General features: G+C 42.0%; 1 protein-coding gene and 1 long non-coding RNA gene across 3 annotated transcripts; one reads left to right on the top strand and one right to left on the bottom strand.

Annotated features, from left to right (window-relative positions):
* Positions 1-274: 274 nt before the first annotated feature.
* Positions 275-17,082, bottom strand: C3AR1 (complement C3a receptor 1). The gene is made up of 2 exons (XM_079774530.1): positions 16,945-17,082; positions 275-3,564 (listed from the first exon to the last, which is right to left on the bottom strand). The coding sequence occupies exon 2, from the start codon at positions 3,552-3,554 to the stop codon at positions 2,100-2,102; it is 1,455 nt and encodes a 484-aa protein (XP_079630656.1). The 5' UTR covers positions 3,555-3,564; positions 16,945-17,082; the 3' UTR covers positions 275-2,099.
* Positions 8,338-15,369, top strand: LOC307101516. 2 transcript variants are annotated; one of them, XR_013813685.1, is made up of 2 exons: positions 8,338-8,666; positions 15,184-15,369. It is a non-coding gene; the product is annotated as an uncharacterized lncRNA (long non-coding RNA). The 2 variants fall into 2 exon arrangements; XR_013813686.1 differs by lacking the exon at positions 8,338-8,666 and adding an exon at positions 13,041-13,129.
* Positions 17,083-17,422: the final 340 nt, after the last annotated feature.

The raw sequence follows: 17,422 nt of genomic DNA, 5'->3' as shown, positions 1-17,422 counted from the left end.
TAAATAGTAATCTAGAAGGAGTCCAGCGATGCCAACTATTCATTCCTCCTCATATCCTTTAACCTCAGGAGTTTGGGATTATACCTAGGTTCTTGGGAGATATGTTGGGATTTCCAGAAGCCTAGCCAACAGCAATTCCCAATAAGATTTATTTGCTGCACATCTAAAGATTATGATATATTCTGAGTATCACACAATGAACAGAATCCATGAATCTCTTGAGTCTTGCAAGGAATCATGAGAAAGAAAGCATTTATTTCCATCACATATATAAGCAGTTTAAAATAAAAGTTAGCATTGCAAATATACGTCATATTAGACATTACCTCACAAGTGAAAGAATTCCTAGTTGTTTAAGATTTCCTGTATAATACTTTATAACAATTTTGTAGTTCAGACCCTCACCTCAACTTCTAATTTTCTATCTTTAGATTAAATCATTCAGCTTAGATGAAGCTATGTTTAACAAACCTGAAATTTTAAATTTTTAACACATACAGGCTTATATATACAGAAAAAGTGAGAAGGTAACAGGGAGTTGAACAGTGCTTTTATAAAATAAAAGAAGGATAGATGGAAAGCCATATGTAGATATGTATGGTTGGAATGGAGAGAGAAAGTAGAAGAAAATGTATGGTCATGAACAAATTAAAGTGTGATGGTTAATGAATATTGGAACGCTGGATAAACAAGAAATATGAATATGTGCTTGGATAAAATTCTTCATTTTGCAAAATCAGAAGTCATTTTATCATTATCTACAAAACTGATCAGCATAAGTCCATGACTTAGAAACATCATGGCAAATATCAGAAGGAACATCTAAAATAGTGCAACCATTATTTCAGAAAAGGGAGTGGGAGGGCAGAGTATGGCAGGAAACTTCTCATATTTCATTATAAACCTCAAATGGCTTTAAACTACGTGTATGTATTACTTGGATAATGTTTAATTTAGAAACCTAAAGATATATACATCTAGTGATTATAATATGAAAAATACCTATAATCATGTTTTAATAAGTTTGATGGTATTCTTGGAGGGTACTCAGTCATTTTTCAGTGATTTTAAACTTTTGAAATTAGATGTTAGTAAAGGTACAAATTCTAATATGAAAGAAGACTTAGGAGCCGAAGAGAAATAAGGGAATTTAGTTATTTAAGACAAAGAGTGGAAGGTAGATGGCTCTACCAATAGGCAGATAGAGAAAACAGATAAGAGAATTCCTCAAAGGGCAGCTTACATTACAGATCACGAGTAAGTTGTTAGATGCCTTAGTAGTCTGTGTTTACACAAGAGATGCTTAGTCAGTTGCAATAAAGGAAACTTGGAATTGTGTCCTGTATTCATGAGTATTCCAAATAGGAAGTGTCTGGCATTGTACTTGCTCCAGACTCATAAATCCTTGTTTTCATAGACTATTTCTTCAAAAAAATTTTTATTTCATTAAATGTATTGGGGTGACATTGGTTAATACGGTCATATAGGTTTCAAGTGTACATTTCTATGATACATGATCTGTATATTGCATTGTATGCCCACCAACCAAAGTCAAATCATCTTCTGTCACCATATTTGGCCTCTTTACCCTTTACTACCTCCCCCACCTGCACCTTCTCTTTATTTAAAACCACCCCCCCCCCACCACCAACAGTATAACAATAAAGCCATAGAATAAATGATCATCTTTCACTCAGAGCTAGGATAATTGGTTTTAAAAGGAATCTGGAAGGGGATTTCGATATACTAAATAAAAAATTTAAGGATGGAAAGAAACATTTACAACAGACTAGATTCTCATTTATCTCAGGTGGCTTAGTTTGGGATAGAAATAGATTAATTTGTGCATTGTCTCTCAGACATAGCATTCATCAGAAACAAGAGAACTTGTTTTCAAGTCAGATTGGACCAGAGAGTTTCCATATGATGCTGATGTTACTAGTCTGGGACCACACTTTGAAGGCCTCAAGATTGAGTCTTTGGTGTTTTCCCAAATCCCTGTTTACCATGTCCCTTGCTCTTTTAGAAACATGTCACACTTGGTGAATATCTAAGAAGCTCTGCTTGGGTCAAGTGCTTGTGTCAAATGCTCCATATTCTCACACAGCTGTACTGCTGTGTGTTTTAGAAAAGCCTTTGCTTTGGGTACAACTGGTAGAATGTGTGTGTCCCTCACTGAAAGCTGCCTCCAGAATGCCCTGCACAGACTGCTTTGCTTTCTCCCTAAAATTTTTCCCCATAAGGGCATAGAGGAAGGGATTGAAGCAACTATTGGCAGATGCTAGAGCAAGGGACACACTGTCCCAGGATAGCAGAGCTTCATTCAAGGGAGTCTCTGAGCCATAAAACAAAAAGAGGACTCCAAAAATGTGGTATGGAGCCCAGCAGACAATGAAGACCACCACCACCACTATGGCCACCTGGAAGGTTTTGCTCTGAGCCTTGATCGAGCGACCCCACATTTGGAAGATAATGAGACTATAACAGGTCACCATGACAATACAGGGCAGCAGGAAACCCATCACTAGCCTAGTGATGGTTATTATCACCTTGGGTGTTGGAACTTTATTGTCATGTTCAATGAAACCATCAGTATAAGTATAGTACTGGAAATATTGTGATGGCTCAATTGTATATAGGGCATTACTAGAGGTACTAGAGAAAAGCTCTAAATCGGTAGAGAGGAAAGCATCAGAGTCATCCGGTGAGTTAATTCTGTGATCTTCAATGGGAAGGCCAATGGGGATTGTTGGGGAGGCCCCATCATCAGGTTTAATTAAATTATGATATGGATGTTGATTAGATAATCTAGTTGAATCCACAGGGACTGAATCTCCAGGAGGTCTTTGAAATGTTTCAGAATGGGGGAGAGTGGTAGTTGTCCAAGGATGATCATTTCTTTGTGAAGAGAAAGCATCTGACCTGTCAATCATTTCTCCAGGCCACTGAACAATGGGGTAGTCAAGAGACGCATTTTCCTGTTGATCATTAGTGTAGTCTGAATAATCTGGTGAGCTACTGCTACCAAAACTGTAGCCACACATAGTATGGTTGTCTATGGGGAACGTTTCCCGGTACATGAACACAGGTATACACATTGCAAAAGCCACCGCCCAGATACATCCACAGATGGTGAAGGCTGTCCTCACATTGCGGTGATTCTGGCACCAGATGGGCTTGAGTACCAGAAGGCAGCGGTCCAGGCTAATGGCAGTCAGTAGGAAGACGCTGGCAAACATGTTGAGGATGATGATGGAAGGAATGAGCTTGCATAGGAGCCAGCCATAAGGCCAGTGTCCTTGGAGAACCAAGTGAACCAGGGAGAAGGGTAAGGAAAGGCAGCAGAGGAAGTCTGCCAGTGTGAGATGGAGAAACCAAACAGTGTTCACCGTCCACTTCATCTTCAGGCCAGCCACCCACAGCACCAGCCCGTTGCCTGGCAATCCCAATAAGAAAGTGAGGCTGAGAATGACCATGGACAGAATTTCTGGGGGTTCATACGAAGGCTGGGAGTGTATGTCAGTTGAATTGGTCTCATCAGGGAAATACTCCATGGCTAAATTTCTGCAAAAAGAGAAACAAACGTACTTAAAGTAACATTATCTTTTTAAAAATGGGTATCTTGGAAATCTAACCTTCCCATATAATGATGTAGAACTGCCCAGGCCCTGACACTGTTTTAGTTTGTATTCCTTGACTTCACATTGGATCACACAAAACTTTCTCTGATAGACTGTTTATTTATTTATTTAGGTAGGCCCCGCCCACCCATCCGCGCTCCTCGATGGATTGCCCCAAAGAGGTAGGCCGGAGCCAGCGGAGGCCTGCAGACCCCTGGCGCAGGCACATGGAGGCTCCCACCATGGCCCCGCCTCTGGGCCGGGCCATGGCGGAGGCCTGCGAACCTTTCCACACCTGCGGACCCCCAGCCAGGGCCACAGGCCTGTGGATCCCCAGCTGGGGCCGGGCCCTCGGCGGAGGCCTCTCCGCGCACCTGCGGGCCCCTGGCGCAGGCGCATGGAGAGGCCTCTCTGCTGCGGCCCTGCCCCCATCCCCGATGCTGCGAGTCCCCGCCCACCCGCACCTGCTGCACACGCAGCCTGCTGATCAGCTGTTACTGTGACAGCATCCCCACCAATTTGCATAATACCCTATTATTAGTATAGCTGTGTGTGTGTGTGTGTACATACACACTTGTATATATGTATGTATATTTTTTGTTATGCAAAATTTAACAAAATTAGATCAAATGTACATATTGGTTCTTAAGCATTTTTAGTTGTGGTAAAACACATGTAACAAAAATTTACCATCTTAACCATTTTTAAACGTATAGTTCAGTAGTGTTAAGTATATTCACATTATTGTGCGAAATCAAGGACTTTCTCACATTGCAAAACTAAAACTCTATACTATTTGACAACTCCCTACTTCCCTCTCCCCCAATCCCTGGTAACCACCATTCTATTTTGTTTCTATGCAATTGACTATGGTATAGGTAGAATCATACAGCATTCATCTTTGTTGTGTCGAGCTTATTTCACTTAGCATAATATCCTTAAGATTCATCCAAGTTGTAGCATGAGTCAGAATTTTCTTCATTATTAAAGCTGACTACTATTTCATTGTATGTATTGGTCACATTTTATTTATTCATTCATTGGTCAATGGACATTTGAGTTGCTTCCACCTTTTAGCTATTGTGAATAGCAGTGCTAAGAATGTGGGTATAAATGCATATCCTACCTAATAATAGACAAATATGCAAATTGACCACACCTCTGACACACCCACAAGCCACGCCCACAAGCCACGCCCACCATCCAATCAGAGCGAGCATGCAAATTAACCCAAACCAAGATGGCTACAGCCACAGAGAGCAAGGTTTCCTAGGTAACAGAGGAAGCCAAGCTTTCCGCCTGCCCTTGCCAGGCCTAAGCCTCCACTCAAGCTACAAAGTTTCAATTATAGAAGGTAAACAAATTCAAACAAATGGCGGCAGAATGGAGCTTGAGAGAGCAGGCCAGGATTGCCGCCGGCAACAGGGGAAGCAAAGCTTTCTGCACACCCTGGCCGGGCCTACCCGCTTAAGGCAACAAAGTTTCAATTATAACCCCAACACAAATGGCTGCCGGCCTTGGAGGGAGCCCCAGGCTTGGCTCCGCTCCAGGCTGCAAAGTTTCAATTGTAGAAGGAAAATAAATTCCAGATACCAGGGCCTCCGCTTGGGTTGCCAGGGGGCATGGCCGGCCTGCAAACCACCACAGGCCCCTCGCTCAGGCCGCCCCACACCCCAAGGGAACCCCCACCTGATCCGGGACACCCTTCAGGGCAAACCAGCTGGCTCCCACCCCTGTACCAGGCCTCTATCCTATTTAATAAAAGAGTAATATGCAGATTGATCATCACTGCAACACACAATATAGCTGCCCCCATGTGGTCAAAGATCCTGCCCCCATGTGGACACAATATGGCCACCACAAGATGGCCAGCAGGAGAGGGCAGTTGGGAGGCACCCAGCCTGCAAGGGAGGGCAGTTGAGAAGGACCAAGCCTGCAAGGGAGGGCAGTTGGAGGTGATCAACCCTGCAGGAGAGGGCAGTTAGGGGTGACCAGGCTGGCAGAGGAGGGAAGTTGGGGGCAAACAGGCTGGCAGGGGAGTGGTTAGGGGGTGATCAGGCTGGCAGGCAGAAGTGGTTAGGGGCAATCAGGAAGGCAGGCAGGCAAGCAGTTGGGAGCCAGCAGTCCTGGATTGTGAGAGGGTTGTCCGACTGCCCGTTTAGGCCCGATCCCGGTGGGATCGGGCCTAAACGGGCAGTCGGACATCCCTTGAGGGGTCCCATATTGGCGAGGGTACAGGCTGGGCTGAGGGACAACCCCCCTCCGTGCACGAATTTCGTGCACCAGGCCTCTAGTTGTTTTATAAACTGCTTTCTTTTTTTCAGTTATCACTCTCCACATTATACAGTATGATGTACCTTAAGGAATACTCAGTCTTGATTCATTTCTTCCAACTGTCCTCAAAATATCTTTTATAGCTGATTTGCCCACAATTATATCCAACTTAGGATCATACTTGCCTCAGAATGTTATGTTTCTTAAGTGTCTTAATTTAGCCTATTTTCTCTTTTTCAAAGATACTGGCTCATTTTGTGGTCTGTTGTTCTGACCACTCACTTCTCAATCCTGTGTACTTGGCCTTCTGCTCCTATCATTTCACTAAAATTACCTCTAAATAACAAATCCAAGCATCTTTTTCCCTGTCTCCATCCTCTAGAATATAATATGTATCATTTGATACATTAACTCCTTGACACTCTTTTCTTTTGGCCTCTGTGACATTATCATCCCCTAATTCTGAATGTACCATATTTTATAGTTTTCTTGAACAGCTTACTATTCCAAGTTAATGCTATTTTCTGTACCTTAGCTAATGAAGTTTACTTCTATCTGCAATTATGTCCTTTACCTTAACCTCCTCTTTCTTCCATCTTTAATTTCTACCTGTTAAAATCCCAGTTATTCTTCAAGATCAGTTCAAATATTATATTTTCCTTGAAACTTCCTCTAATAATCCCAATCAGAAATTAATTCTTCAGTCTCTTAATTTGTGTGTGTGTGTGTGTGTGTGTGTGTGTGTGTGTGTGTGTGAGAGAGAGAGAGAGAGAGAGAGAGAGAGAGAGAGAGAGAGAGAGGTTTGAATCTCTTTCATAGTCTCTGTGCAATGACACATTTTATCTGGTATTGTAATTCTTATAGTGGCTGTCCTATTTATCATACTGGCCTTAAATTTCATGACGGTAAAAATGAGTCTTGTTCCTAAAAGCTTGTTTCACAGAATTTAGCACAGTGCCTTATATGACATAAAGATTAAATATTATTTGAATGGATGAATGTTCATTTGGGGAGGGTTACTTTTTTTCTTTTTAAATTAAGTTTAAAATTCTTATTTTTATCCATTTACTCCAGTAAGGATACTGTCTCTTCTAACTTCCTCTTTGTTTTCCAGTTCCTAGTCTTAGTAGCTGTAACAGCATTTTATGTTCCCTTTATAAAGGCCCAATATATTTTTGTCACTTGGAAGTATTTCTGCTGAGTTAACCCAATGTTGACATAGGATCTTAAGTAATTAGCAGAAGTTAAAGTAACTGAGTCAACAAAATAATACCTTAAAAAAAGTTATCCTAGCCCTGGCCGGTTTGGCTCAGTGGATAGAGCGTTGGCCTGCGGACTGAGGGGTCCCAGGTTTGATTCCTGTCAAGGGCATGTACCTTGGTTGTGGGCATATCCCCAGTAGGGGGTGTGCTGATTGAAGTTTCTCTCTCATCGATGTTTCTAACTCTCTATCCCTCTCCCTTCCTCTCTGTGAAAAATCAATAAAATAAATTAAAAAAATAAAAACAAAATACTGCTCAGTTTAAGGAGAAAAATGAGAAATAGAGTGAGAAAGTAAACTCATAAATGATGATATTGTAAGTGATTACCAGTTCAGATCCTAGTCCTCTTTCAGAGACACATTAATAATCTAATGGTGTTCTCCAGGGTATGGAAACACTCTGGGCTGGTCATCATAGGGACCAAAAGAGGCCACATGCTACCTGACTAGCTCAGGGAAGACCTGCATGGTGGCCTTAAAGTAACAACACAGGATGGTCTGAAATTAAAACTTAAAAAAAAAAAAGTTATCCTCATTCCCTTTCCCTTAGCCTTATCTATTCAAATATTCAAGTCCTGTTAGGGTCTCTTCCTTTCTTTTTGTGCATGACAGTGACCCTGATCCCATGTCCTACTCCGACACATGCATTCCTGCATAGGTCCAGAGAGAAGGATAGAGTCAGAGAATACTAGGACTGAAAATAAACTTAGCAATCATCTCTCATTGTCTCTATTTTTATTTTGCAGTTTTTTTTTTGACATACTCAGCAAATTAGTTGACTTTTACATATGCAAATAGGAGGGTTCCCAAATCCTAGGTCCAATAGCTGTCAGGCTGATTCTCTCTCTCTCTCTCTCTCTCTCTCTCTCTCTCTCTCTCTCTCTCTCTCTCTCTCTCTCTCTCTCTCTCTTCCTCTTTTGACATTTAGTGTTAGGCCTGTAGGGCAACACAATCCTTACGGGCCATTTGTGAGTCCCGCCACAGGAGAACAAAACACCAGGAAAAACTTGCAGGGCACCAGGAGTCACATCAGACCACACAATGAATTGGAAACTGTCCTAAAGGCACTTGATCACACTCGAGCATTCCATCTGCATTCCAAGCCACCAGCTCAGCCCCTAGACCCACCAGCGACTGCCTATAAGGATGAAACTCCAGCTCCTGGGCGCTGCTCTCATTGACCCAATGTCCCCGTGGCTGGGTGCTGTGCAGCTCTTCCCTTGGGGTATCCTATCTCTCACCCCCTTCCCTTAAATAAATTCATTTTTCTTTGATTACCGTCTGAGATGGCTATTTAGCCTGCCTGCATCCACCATCCACCATGTTCACCTTTCATTTTGGCGGCTTGTAGGGGGATATCCAGAAGGGAAGCTTTCTTCCTTCCCTTCCCCTCACTCCACCCCTACCCCTAAAGACTTTTAGTCTCCGGGTCTTACAGCGACCAAGGCCTTCGGGCTCCCAAGCAGCGGCAGGAGTGCCAGATCATCAGACCTTCTGATTTCTACTAAGGGGTGAGTTACTTCATTTTTGGGAAGAGGGCACTAGGGACCAAGACTCTCGGCTCCCCATGGGGCCACCACTTTCGGGGGGCGTGGGTCAGCCTTTTAAAAGCCTCTAGTGTGGCTGCCGCTAGAAGAGTCCCGAGACAGGATAAACTGGGCTGGGAACCGACCGGCAAGATTGCTCTAGGCAGCTCGTTGGTCGCAAGCACATGCCCAAGCAATGGAGGCACACTATGAAAACCACACATCGCCCAAACCCTGGTCCAAAACGCCCTGTAGGTTTTTATTTGGGGGACTGTGAGATTTGGCATGTGAGTTTCGGCATAGTGGGGGGGGGGGGGGGCACCCCTCTTTATCCCTAGCCACTGGGGGGCGGGGGGGTCACTGAGTCCCGAACTTAGTCTTTTCTAGTCATGGAGGGATGCCTCCTGGAGTAAGCTTCAGCACAAGGAAGGAGCAGTAACCAGGCTGGGGCGCTGGCCATTGGTTTCTCCCTGCAAACGCCCGTATGGCAGTAACACCGTGGGCAATTCAATCTCAACCCTTCCTAAGGACTCACCTCTGGCCTGCCTTTCACAGACTCTTAAGGCCCTCCATTTATGAGACAGAATTAGACACAAATGCCTCTTTTTTTATTGCAATACAGCATGGCCACCCATTGTCTAATTTATTATTTTAAATATATTTTTATTGATTTCAGAGAGGAAGGGAGAGGGAGATTGAAACCTCAATGATGGGAGAGAATCATTGATCGGCTGCCTCCTGTATGCCCCACACTGGGGATGGAGCCCACAATCCAGGCATATGCCCTTGACCGGAAGTGAACCTGGGACCCTTCAGTTCACAGGCTGATGCTCTATCCACTGAGCCAAACCAGCTAGGGCACATGACTGCACATCAGGAGATCAGGGCGCGGGATGGCACTCTTAATTATCCACCATTCTCCAGTTGGATTTATACTGCCACTGCCTAGGCAAATGGTCAGAGATTCCCTATGTTCAGGCCTTCTTTGAGCTCCATCACCACCCTGAACTCTGCTTCTCCTGTCCTATTGTTTATGCCTCCACCCCCAACCCCCTAAAACCACACGGAACCCCTGATTTTGCCTTCTCGCCATCTCCCTTCCCAAAGAGCAACTTCCTTTACTATAAAACTGCAAACACATAAAGGTCGGGCTACTATCATCACACAATTTAGCATGTTACCTCTAAGGAAAAAACGTGGCAGTTTTAAATCCAAGCTGCGGGAGGCCTGGGAGCAAGCAGTGGGGCCTGCTCCCTCCTCTCCCCGCCTTTTCTCCAGCCTCATATGCCTATACATCATTTTCCAGAGTCTCTGGTAACTTAAAATCTTTGGAGCATTGCTGAGTTAAATGATAAACATCTAGATATTCTAAAATAGCCTGAAATTCCAAAACATTACTGTTAGACAAGTTTTAAGTTCACCTGATTTTAGCTTTTGTTACAGAAACTCTAATAAAGTAAATTTGGAGCTGTTGATGCAATGTCTAGTGCTTTGTTGAAGGTGTGTTTCTTGGAGGGAGTGTGTTTCAAGTGTGTTCATAAATGTCAATCTTAGAAATGCTGGTTGTTTATGGTCTTCATGTATTTGTCTGTATGTTATGTGTAATGTTTGGATGGCACTACTAGGGCATAATGTTTTAGTGGCCTACGGAAATTAAATACATAACTTCAATAGAATCCTATGGTCTAGACAAAATATTTAATATCAAAATCACTTTAAGTTCAATTAACGGCCTTTAATAAAATTGTTACCATAAAGCTATACCTTTTGTGGACAAAAGGGGCCACATGCTAACCTGCCTAAACTGCAAACACGTAACGGTTTGTGTTAGCCCTTCACTCCAGGAAGGCCTGCAGGGCAGCCTTGCAAATTCATAGACCTAAAATAACCACAAAGAATGGCCTGGAGTTAAAAACTTTTCATTAAAAAGCAGTTTACAATGGGTATTCAAGTCCTAGGCCAGTATCTTCCCTGACAAAAATCAACTTCAACCTTTACTGAGCCTATTGTCTTTTTGCGTCTAAGATAACACACCTATGAAATATCAGGGTAATTTGTAACTTCCCTTTTTCTGGACCCTGCAGGGCACAACAAATGGTGCCAGGGCACAGGTCACAAATTCCCTCATTATTATTGTTGTTGTTATCATGTCAATTGTTGACCATTAATTATGCCCACCTATGTAAAAGAAGCACATGTCTATCATTTAACTTTTTATCCAATTCCAGAGGTTCCCCCCCGCCCCCGCCCCTTTGCTTTCTCCCACCTCACTAATCTATACCAACGGATTTCATGTAACCCACTTATGTCTCCTTCTTTTATGGTAATTTATAAAAATAGGTGAAAAACCACCATTCTCTGGAGCATTATCTCAATGTGTTGAGATTCTGCTTCCCAGCAATTGTAGTCTGACTCAAATAAACTCAAACATTTTTTAAGGTTTGAATGTTTCTCTTGTTAACATTTTGTTCTGCCTAGATTTGCAAAAGATTTATAATATAATATGTTGGTTAAGTATATATGACAACCTTCCCAAAGTTTAAATTTCAAAAGACTTTTTCAACAGAGAAACAACTTTGAGCTATTCCATGGGCCCTGGAATACCTCACGGATTCATTCTCTCTCCTAAGTTTTTAAACTAACTAGGCCCATGTAATATGCTTGAAAAATTACATGGGAAGCTTTGCCAAATAATAATACATATATATTTTTGTTAATATGAATATTCTAGAAATTTCAGTCTGCTCTAGGAAGGAACTTGCAAAGATTCAGAGCCAAGTTCACAAAGGAGTTTTTAAGGAGTAACAGGTTTCTTGTCAGTGAAACTGGACAAGCCTAGAGTAATGTTTCCCTATGGGAAGCATCTGGCAGTAGTACTTCAGATGTTTATAATCCACACATTGGGGCATTTATGAATTGTCACCAGTGCTCAATACTTTTAAAACCTTGCATCTTGTTTGTTCTCTCTCTATATATATTTAAACTCTAAACTTTATATTGTTCTTTTATGTCCTTTCATAGTAATTATTATTTACCAAAAGTTGTCTTATGTGATATCTTAGAGAAAAGCAACATTCTTTGTCAATTGTTTTATGGTCAAGTCTATAACCATGTCACTCAAGTTTGTCATTTACAGACCATCATCATTTTGCTCTGATGCATTTACAAATACATTAGTTAAGTCTTTGGAAAAATTCATAACAAGGACTCTGACTTACTCTAAATTATAGGTTTCTAAGCAGGCCAGGTCATCTCTTTAAAATATAAAAAATATTGTTTTCATTCCCTAGAACAATTTGGTAAATTATACCTTCATAAGCAATATGGAAGCTTTTATATTTTTCTCCCTATCTTATCCCTCCAGAATTTGGTAATTCTTAATGAGTAAATCATGGCAATAAGTTTCTTTGCATGAATTCAGTAAGACCAGTTTCTAATTATGGTTTTATTAACCAAGACTTTGACTGGAATGTCATGTCTGAGAGAGATGCTTAGACTCTGGGCATCACCAGAAAGCATTCTCAAAACAGATTGAAGCCAATCAAAAGCCACTTACAGGAAATAGCCTGGTACCTTGTTTGATCCCGTGGTTCATGGCAGTCTTTCCAGGTAAGGAACAAGGGTTGCTTTCCTGAGAGATGGCAAGGAAGGAACCTCAAGACATCATTGGGAACCTCAAAAACTTGAGGAATTCACCCATTCTACGGGTATTGCAGGCAAACTTGGTAGGCAAGTAGGTGGCTCATCTTTCTTGCCCTAGAGCAGGGGTCCTCAAACTTTTTAAACAGGGGGCCAGTTCACTGTCCCTCAGACCGTTGGAGGGCCGGACTATAGTTTAAAAAAAACAAACTATGAACAAAATCCTATGCACACTGCACATATCTTATTTTGAAGTAAAAATACAAACTGGCAAAAACACCCGGCGGGCCGGATAAATGTTCTCGGCGGGCCGCATGTGGCCCGCGGGCCGTAGTTTGAGGACGCCTGCCCTAGAGGCTAATTAAGTCTCAATCTTGAGATTCTAGCAAAGCAGGTTTTTGAAAGCCTATATATAATCAATTGCTATTCTTGTTGTGTTCATGCAAACAATCAGGCCATATTGAAACTAAACTAAATACAGTAAATAAATTGGTCTCAATTTGGCTATTTAATAAAAATGAGGGTGATTTTAGGGGGGGGAAATGTGTTTTAATAGATTCCATCTACACAGTTGTAAATGTTAGACTCAAGTTCAGTTTATTATCTTCAAAGTTTTATTTTTCACCCATGAGCTCAGCTAAACTAGATTCTGATTTTTTCCCTAGTTTTCATAAATATTTGACTACAATCCTCCAAACTAATGTCTCTTTCCTTTCACCAGACCTGTAGTCGGCAAACTGCGGCTCGCGAGCCACATGCGGCTCTTTGGCCCCTTGAGTGTGGTTCTTCCACAAAATACCACAACCTGGGTGAGTCTATTTTGAAGAAGTGGCGTTAGAAGAAGTTTAAGTTTAAAACATTTGGCTCTCAAAAGAAATTTCAATCGTTGTACTGTTGATATTTGGCTTGTTGACTAATGAGTTTGCCAACCACTGCACCAGACCATTTGTCATAATTCTTATTGTTCTAGCTTGCCCCAATAATACTAAAATTTATAAAACAGTTTGTCTCTACCAGATTACAAGCCCTACTTGTACTCAGGAGATACCACCTTTATACACCATCACAACCTCCTTTTATGCCCAGGCCTCATCTTCCTTCTGACAGAGAGCAAGGATTTTTGGCTCTAAAGGAAAATATCTCCCCCTTTCAGCAGAAAGCATCTATAGAAGAGACCCGATGCCCCCTTTTCTCTGAAAGAATTTAGGACCAAAAATCTTTATGGGGGGGAAATGTTAGACAGACCCCCAGAATGTTAGACCCTCAGAGCAAGGACGATGGACCAGATGCAGAAACTCACCTGAGCAGAAAGCTCCAGATGTCTAGCAAGGGGCAAAACTGGGAAAACAAGAACCTCGCTCCCAAGGTAACCAATCCTCCCCTTTCATATCACTAGTCAGGCAGTTTAGACCCCCTGACATTTTCTTGCCTGAAGATAACATCTAGGCCTCCGTTGTATTTCAGCTGCAGGCCCAGAAAAGCAGCAGAACTAGATAGGTGACTCCGTGACTGCCTCAGGACCCAAATCACTCCTCAGGTTTTCTCAGCCTTGGGTATCACAAATAAACTCTACCCAGCATCTTCATCAAACACTGACTGTAATTAATGATTTGGCAAGTGCTAGGGATTTTTCCCCCCCCTACATCCCTTCTTCACAGTAGACAGAGCTCTACTCAAAACATGGACGATCAACATGAACAGGACCCTGGGGCGTGTTTCTCACCACTCCAACTACTCTGACGCTGGCAGGGGTAAAGCCCAGAATCAGTCACACCACAGTGAAGAGGCCGCCAGAAGGGGAAGAATGGGTGACTGAACCCAGGGAACACCTCAAGGAGGTGAAGCATCCATCTTATATGAAAACGGCTGTTTGAAATTTTAACCCTGCTAATTGGCTTCTGCAAATTCTTGCTTGCTAAGACTACTCCCACTTCAGCGAGGCCATTAAATTGTCCCCAGACAAGTTTATCAGTGCTGGCGCCAGGCTAGGCCTCTGGTTGAGGTCTCAAGGCCCAGCACATACGGGCTCTTTAAGAACTTGCAAAAGGGGCCGGGAACACTCCATATTTGGGAGACAAAGAAGGTAAAATCATATAAATAGGGAGAATTCCTGCATGTTGGGGCCCAGAATTTGAGAGACGTTTTCCTCTGGACCCGCGCGTAATAAATGTAACTCCATCTCTCTAAGTATTGCTTTGTTCTTCTTCGGTTTTCTGTAACAGAGGGACCTATGTAGAATGGTCCTTTCCATCTTGCCTAGTAGGACTTGGAACACCTGTTGCTAATATACAGAATTATACTCATTCTATTCATTTTGGGAAGAAAGTCACATACAGGGACCTTTATGCTTTGGGACCCACTGTCCTGGAAAAGGATGTAGGAATGTTTGCTCTTAGGGATGCTGCAGTAGCTCCCTGTGGCGAATGTCGGACTTTTACTATTGTTTTTCAGTATCTAATAACTACAATATGAATTGTTCTGATAATTTCACCCTTCCTTACAGTAATGGACATACTAAGATGCCAGCTGGTTGGTTTCTGATATGTGGGGTAACTTTATTCATATACCTCTCCCCCCACCCACCCTGCCGGCCAACAGCACCAGGGGTCCTTGTTCCTTAGGATGACTGACTGAAGATAGGAACCTTTGTCCCAGTTAAGGATAATTATTAACAAATAGAAAAAGGAAGGAAATGTTAGGCCTGTAGGACAATACAATCCTTAACAGTCATTTGTTAGCTTCCCACCACAGGAGAACAAGAGACCAGGAAAAACTTGCTGGACACCAGGAGTCAGACTATGCAAGGAATGGAAACTGTCCTGAAGGCACCTGATCACACACCTGCATTCCATCCTCATTCCAGGTCCACCAGCCTCAGGCACCAGACCCACTGAGGACACGTTTCCCACCAGGGACTACGCATAAGGATGAAACCTCAGCTCCCGGGTGCTGCCATCATCCACCCAATGTCCCTGTGGCTGGATATCTTATCCCCCTTTGGGTATCCTATCCCCATCCCCTTCCCTTAAATAAATCCAATTTTCTTTAATCACCGTCTGAGATGGCTATTTAGCCTACCCACATGCACCATCCACCATGTTCATCTTTCATTTAGTACATACTTTTATCTTTATTGTTGAAAATATTACAGATGTCCCCCTTTTTTTCCAATTGACCCCCTCCCCCCTGCCCCCACCAGGTCTTCACCACACTATTGTCTGTATCCATGGGCTATACATATATGCATGTAAGTTCTATTTTATTATGTAATTTTTAAAATATATATTTTTATTGATTTCAGAGAAGAAGGGAGAGAGAGAGAGAGAGAGAAGGAGAGAGAGAGATAGAAACATCAATGATGACAGAGAATCATTGATTGGCTGCCTCCAGCACCCTCGTCCCCCCTCCCCCCGCCCTGCAACCGGGGATTTAGCCCACAACCTGGGCATGTGCCCTTGCCTGGAGTGAATCCAGGACCTTTCAGTCCGCAGGCTGATGCTCTATCCACTGAGCCAAACCAGCTAGGGCTGCATATAAGTTCTTAGGACAAAGAATCATATAACTGAAATGCCTTTGGTATTGTTAACAAAGGGAAAGGTACTGAGAACTGCACAAACTGAAGTATTAAAGACCGACAAAGGCAAAATTCCAATATAAAGCAATTGAGTCATCCAGTCTGAGCTTTTTTAAATATCACAGATTATCTGTCTTGAAATGAAGTATATATAAATCAGAGTTTTAAAGTCTTTCAGAATAAGATCACTTTTTATGATTCTCCAAGGGTTTTGACTACAAAATACCTCTACATTTAAGATAAATAGAGAGTAAACTGATGAACAAAAATAGATCCAGAGACATAGAAACAATGAGCAGACCGTCAAACCTCAGAGGGAAGGCAGGGAAGGGTGGGGGAGGGGTAAGAGAACAACCAAAGGACTTGTATACATGCATATAAGCATAACCAACGGACAAAGACAGTAGTGGGGGAGGGCATGTGCTGGGGGGTGGGAGTGGCTGGGGAGAACTCAATTGGGGGGGGGGGCGGGGGAAGGAGACATATGTAATACTTTCAACAATAAAGAATTTTAAATACAAAAAGATAAATAGAGCATTTCTTTATTTTACTTTAAATTCTGAATTGACTGTCAGTAACTAAAAAGATAAGTAAAATTTGAAACTAAAATTCAACTGTGATAGGAAAAGTAGATTCCAGAATCAAATACTAATGATAGGAAAAGAGTCAGTAGCAAGAAGGAATAAGAAAAAGGATAAATAAAAATAAAAGAGAAATAGAATAAAAATATATATGCATATATTCAATGATTTGCAAAACAAAACTTTTGGAGAAAATGGAAATCAAAAGTCAGAAGGCGAATCATAGCTGATTTAAGAGAGGGGGAAATGACATAAAAATTCACTATTAGTTCAGAATGAATATATTAAAAGCAAAGATAAATAGGATGTGGAATATTTAGAAGAAGAAAGGTGCACATGAGGAGAAAATAAAAGATATGTAAGTTGGGAAGGAATAAGGGGAAATAGAAGATAATGACCCTCCAATCATCATGTCTAATAAGCAAAACAAACTAGGCTCAAGTCATCAAGGGGGTCTAGGATTTCTTACCAGAAACCTGAGACAGTAGCTGAAGGTTTTAGCACTGATCTGGAGCCCTCCACGTCCTGTCTGTCCGGTCCTCACACCCACATAGAGTCATGAAGTATGTTTAGGAAATTTGCTGAGCTCTTCCTCTTTCTTCTCTCTTTTCCTTTATGTTGATAAACTCCACATTTTTGACGACTATTTGACTTTACAGGAAGTGTTTCAAAATGAGTCATTTCTAAATGTTATCAGATAAGAAAAGTAATAAACAGAAGTGGGAGAGCACACTTCTCAGAAATTTTCTGCAGGACAGAGCATTGTTAGGAAGAGGATACTCTGTTCATAAGCTACTCACTTCCTAAATGTTTGCTTTTGTTTTGTTTTGACCCAGTAATCCCACTTCTAGGAATATATACCAATAAGTTGATTAATAGGCAGGAATCATTGCTCAAGGTCCTGCTTCAATCTTCTGTACTCTCCTGATAAAACACAGTCTAATTCC

The sequence above is a fragment of the Cnephaeus nilssonii genome (genome assembly GCF_951640355.1).
Source record: "Cnephaeus nilssonii genome assembly, chromosome: 6".
NCBI lineage: Eukaryota > Metazoa > Chordata > Mammalia > Chiroptera > Vespertilionidae > Cnephaeus > Cnephaeus nilssonii.
This window is presented reverse-complemented; position numbering and strand designations above follow the sequence as displayed.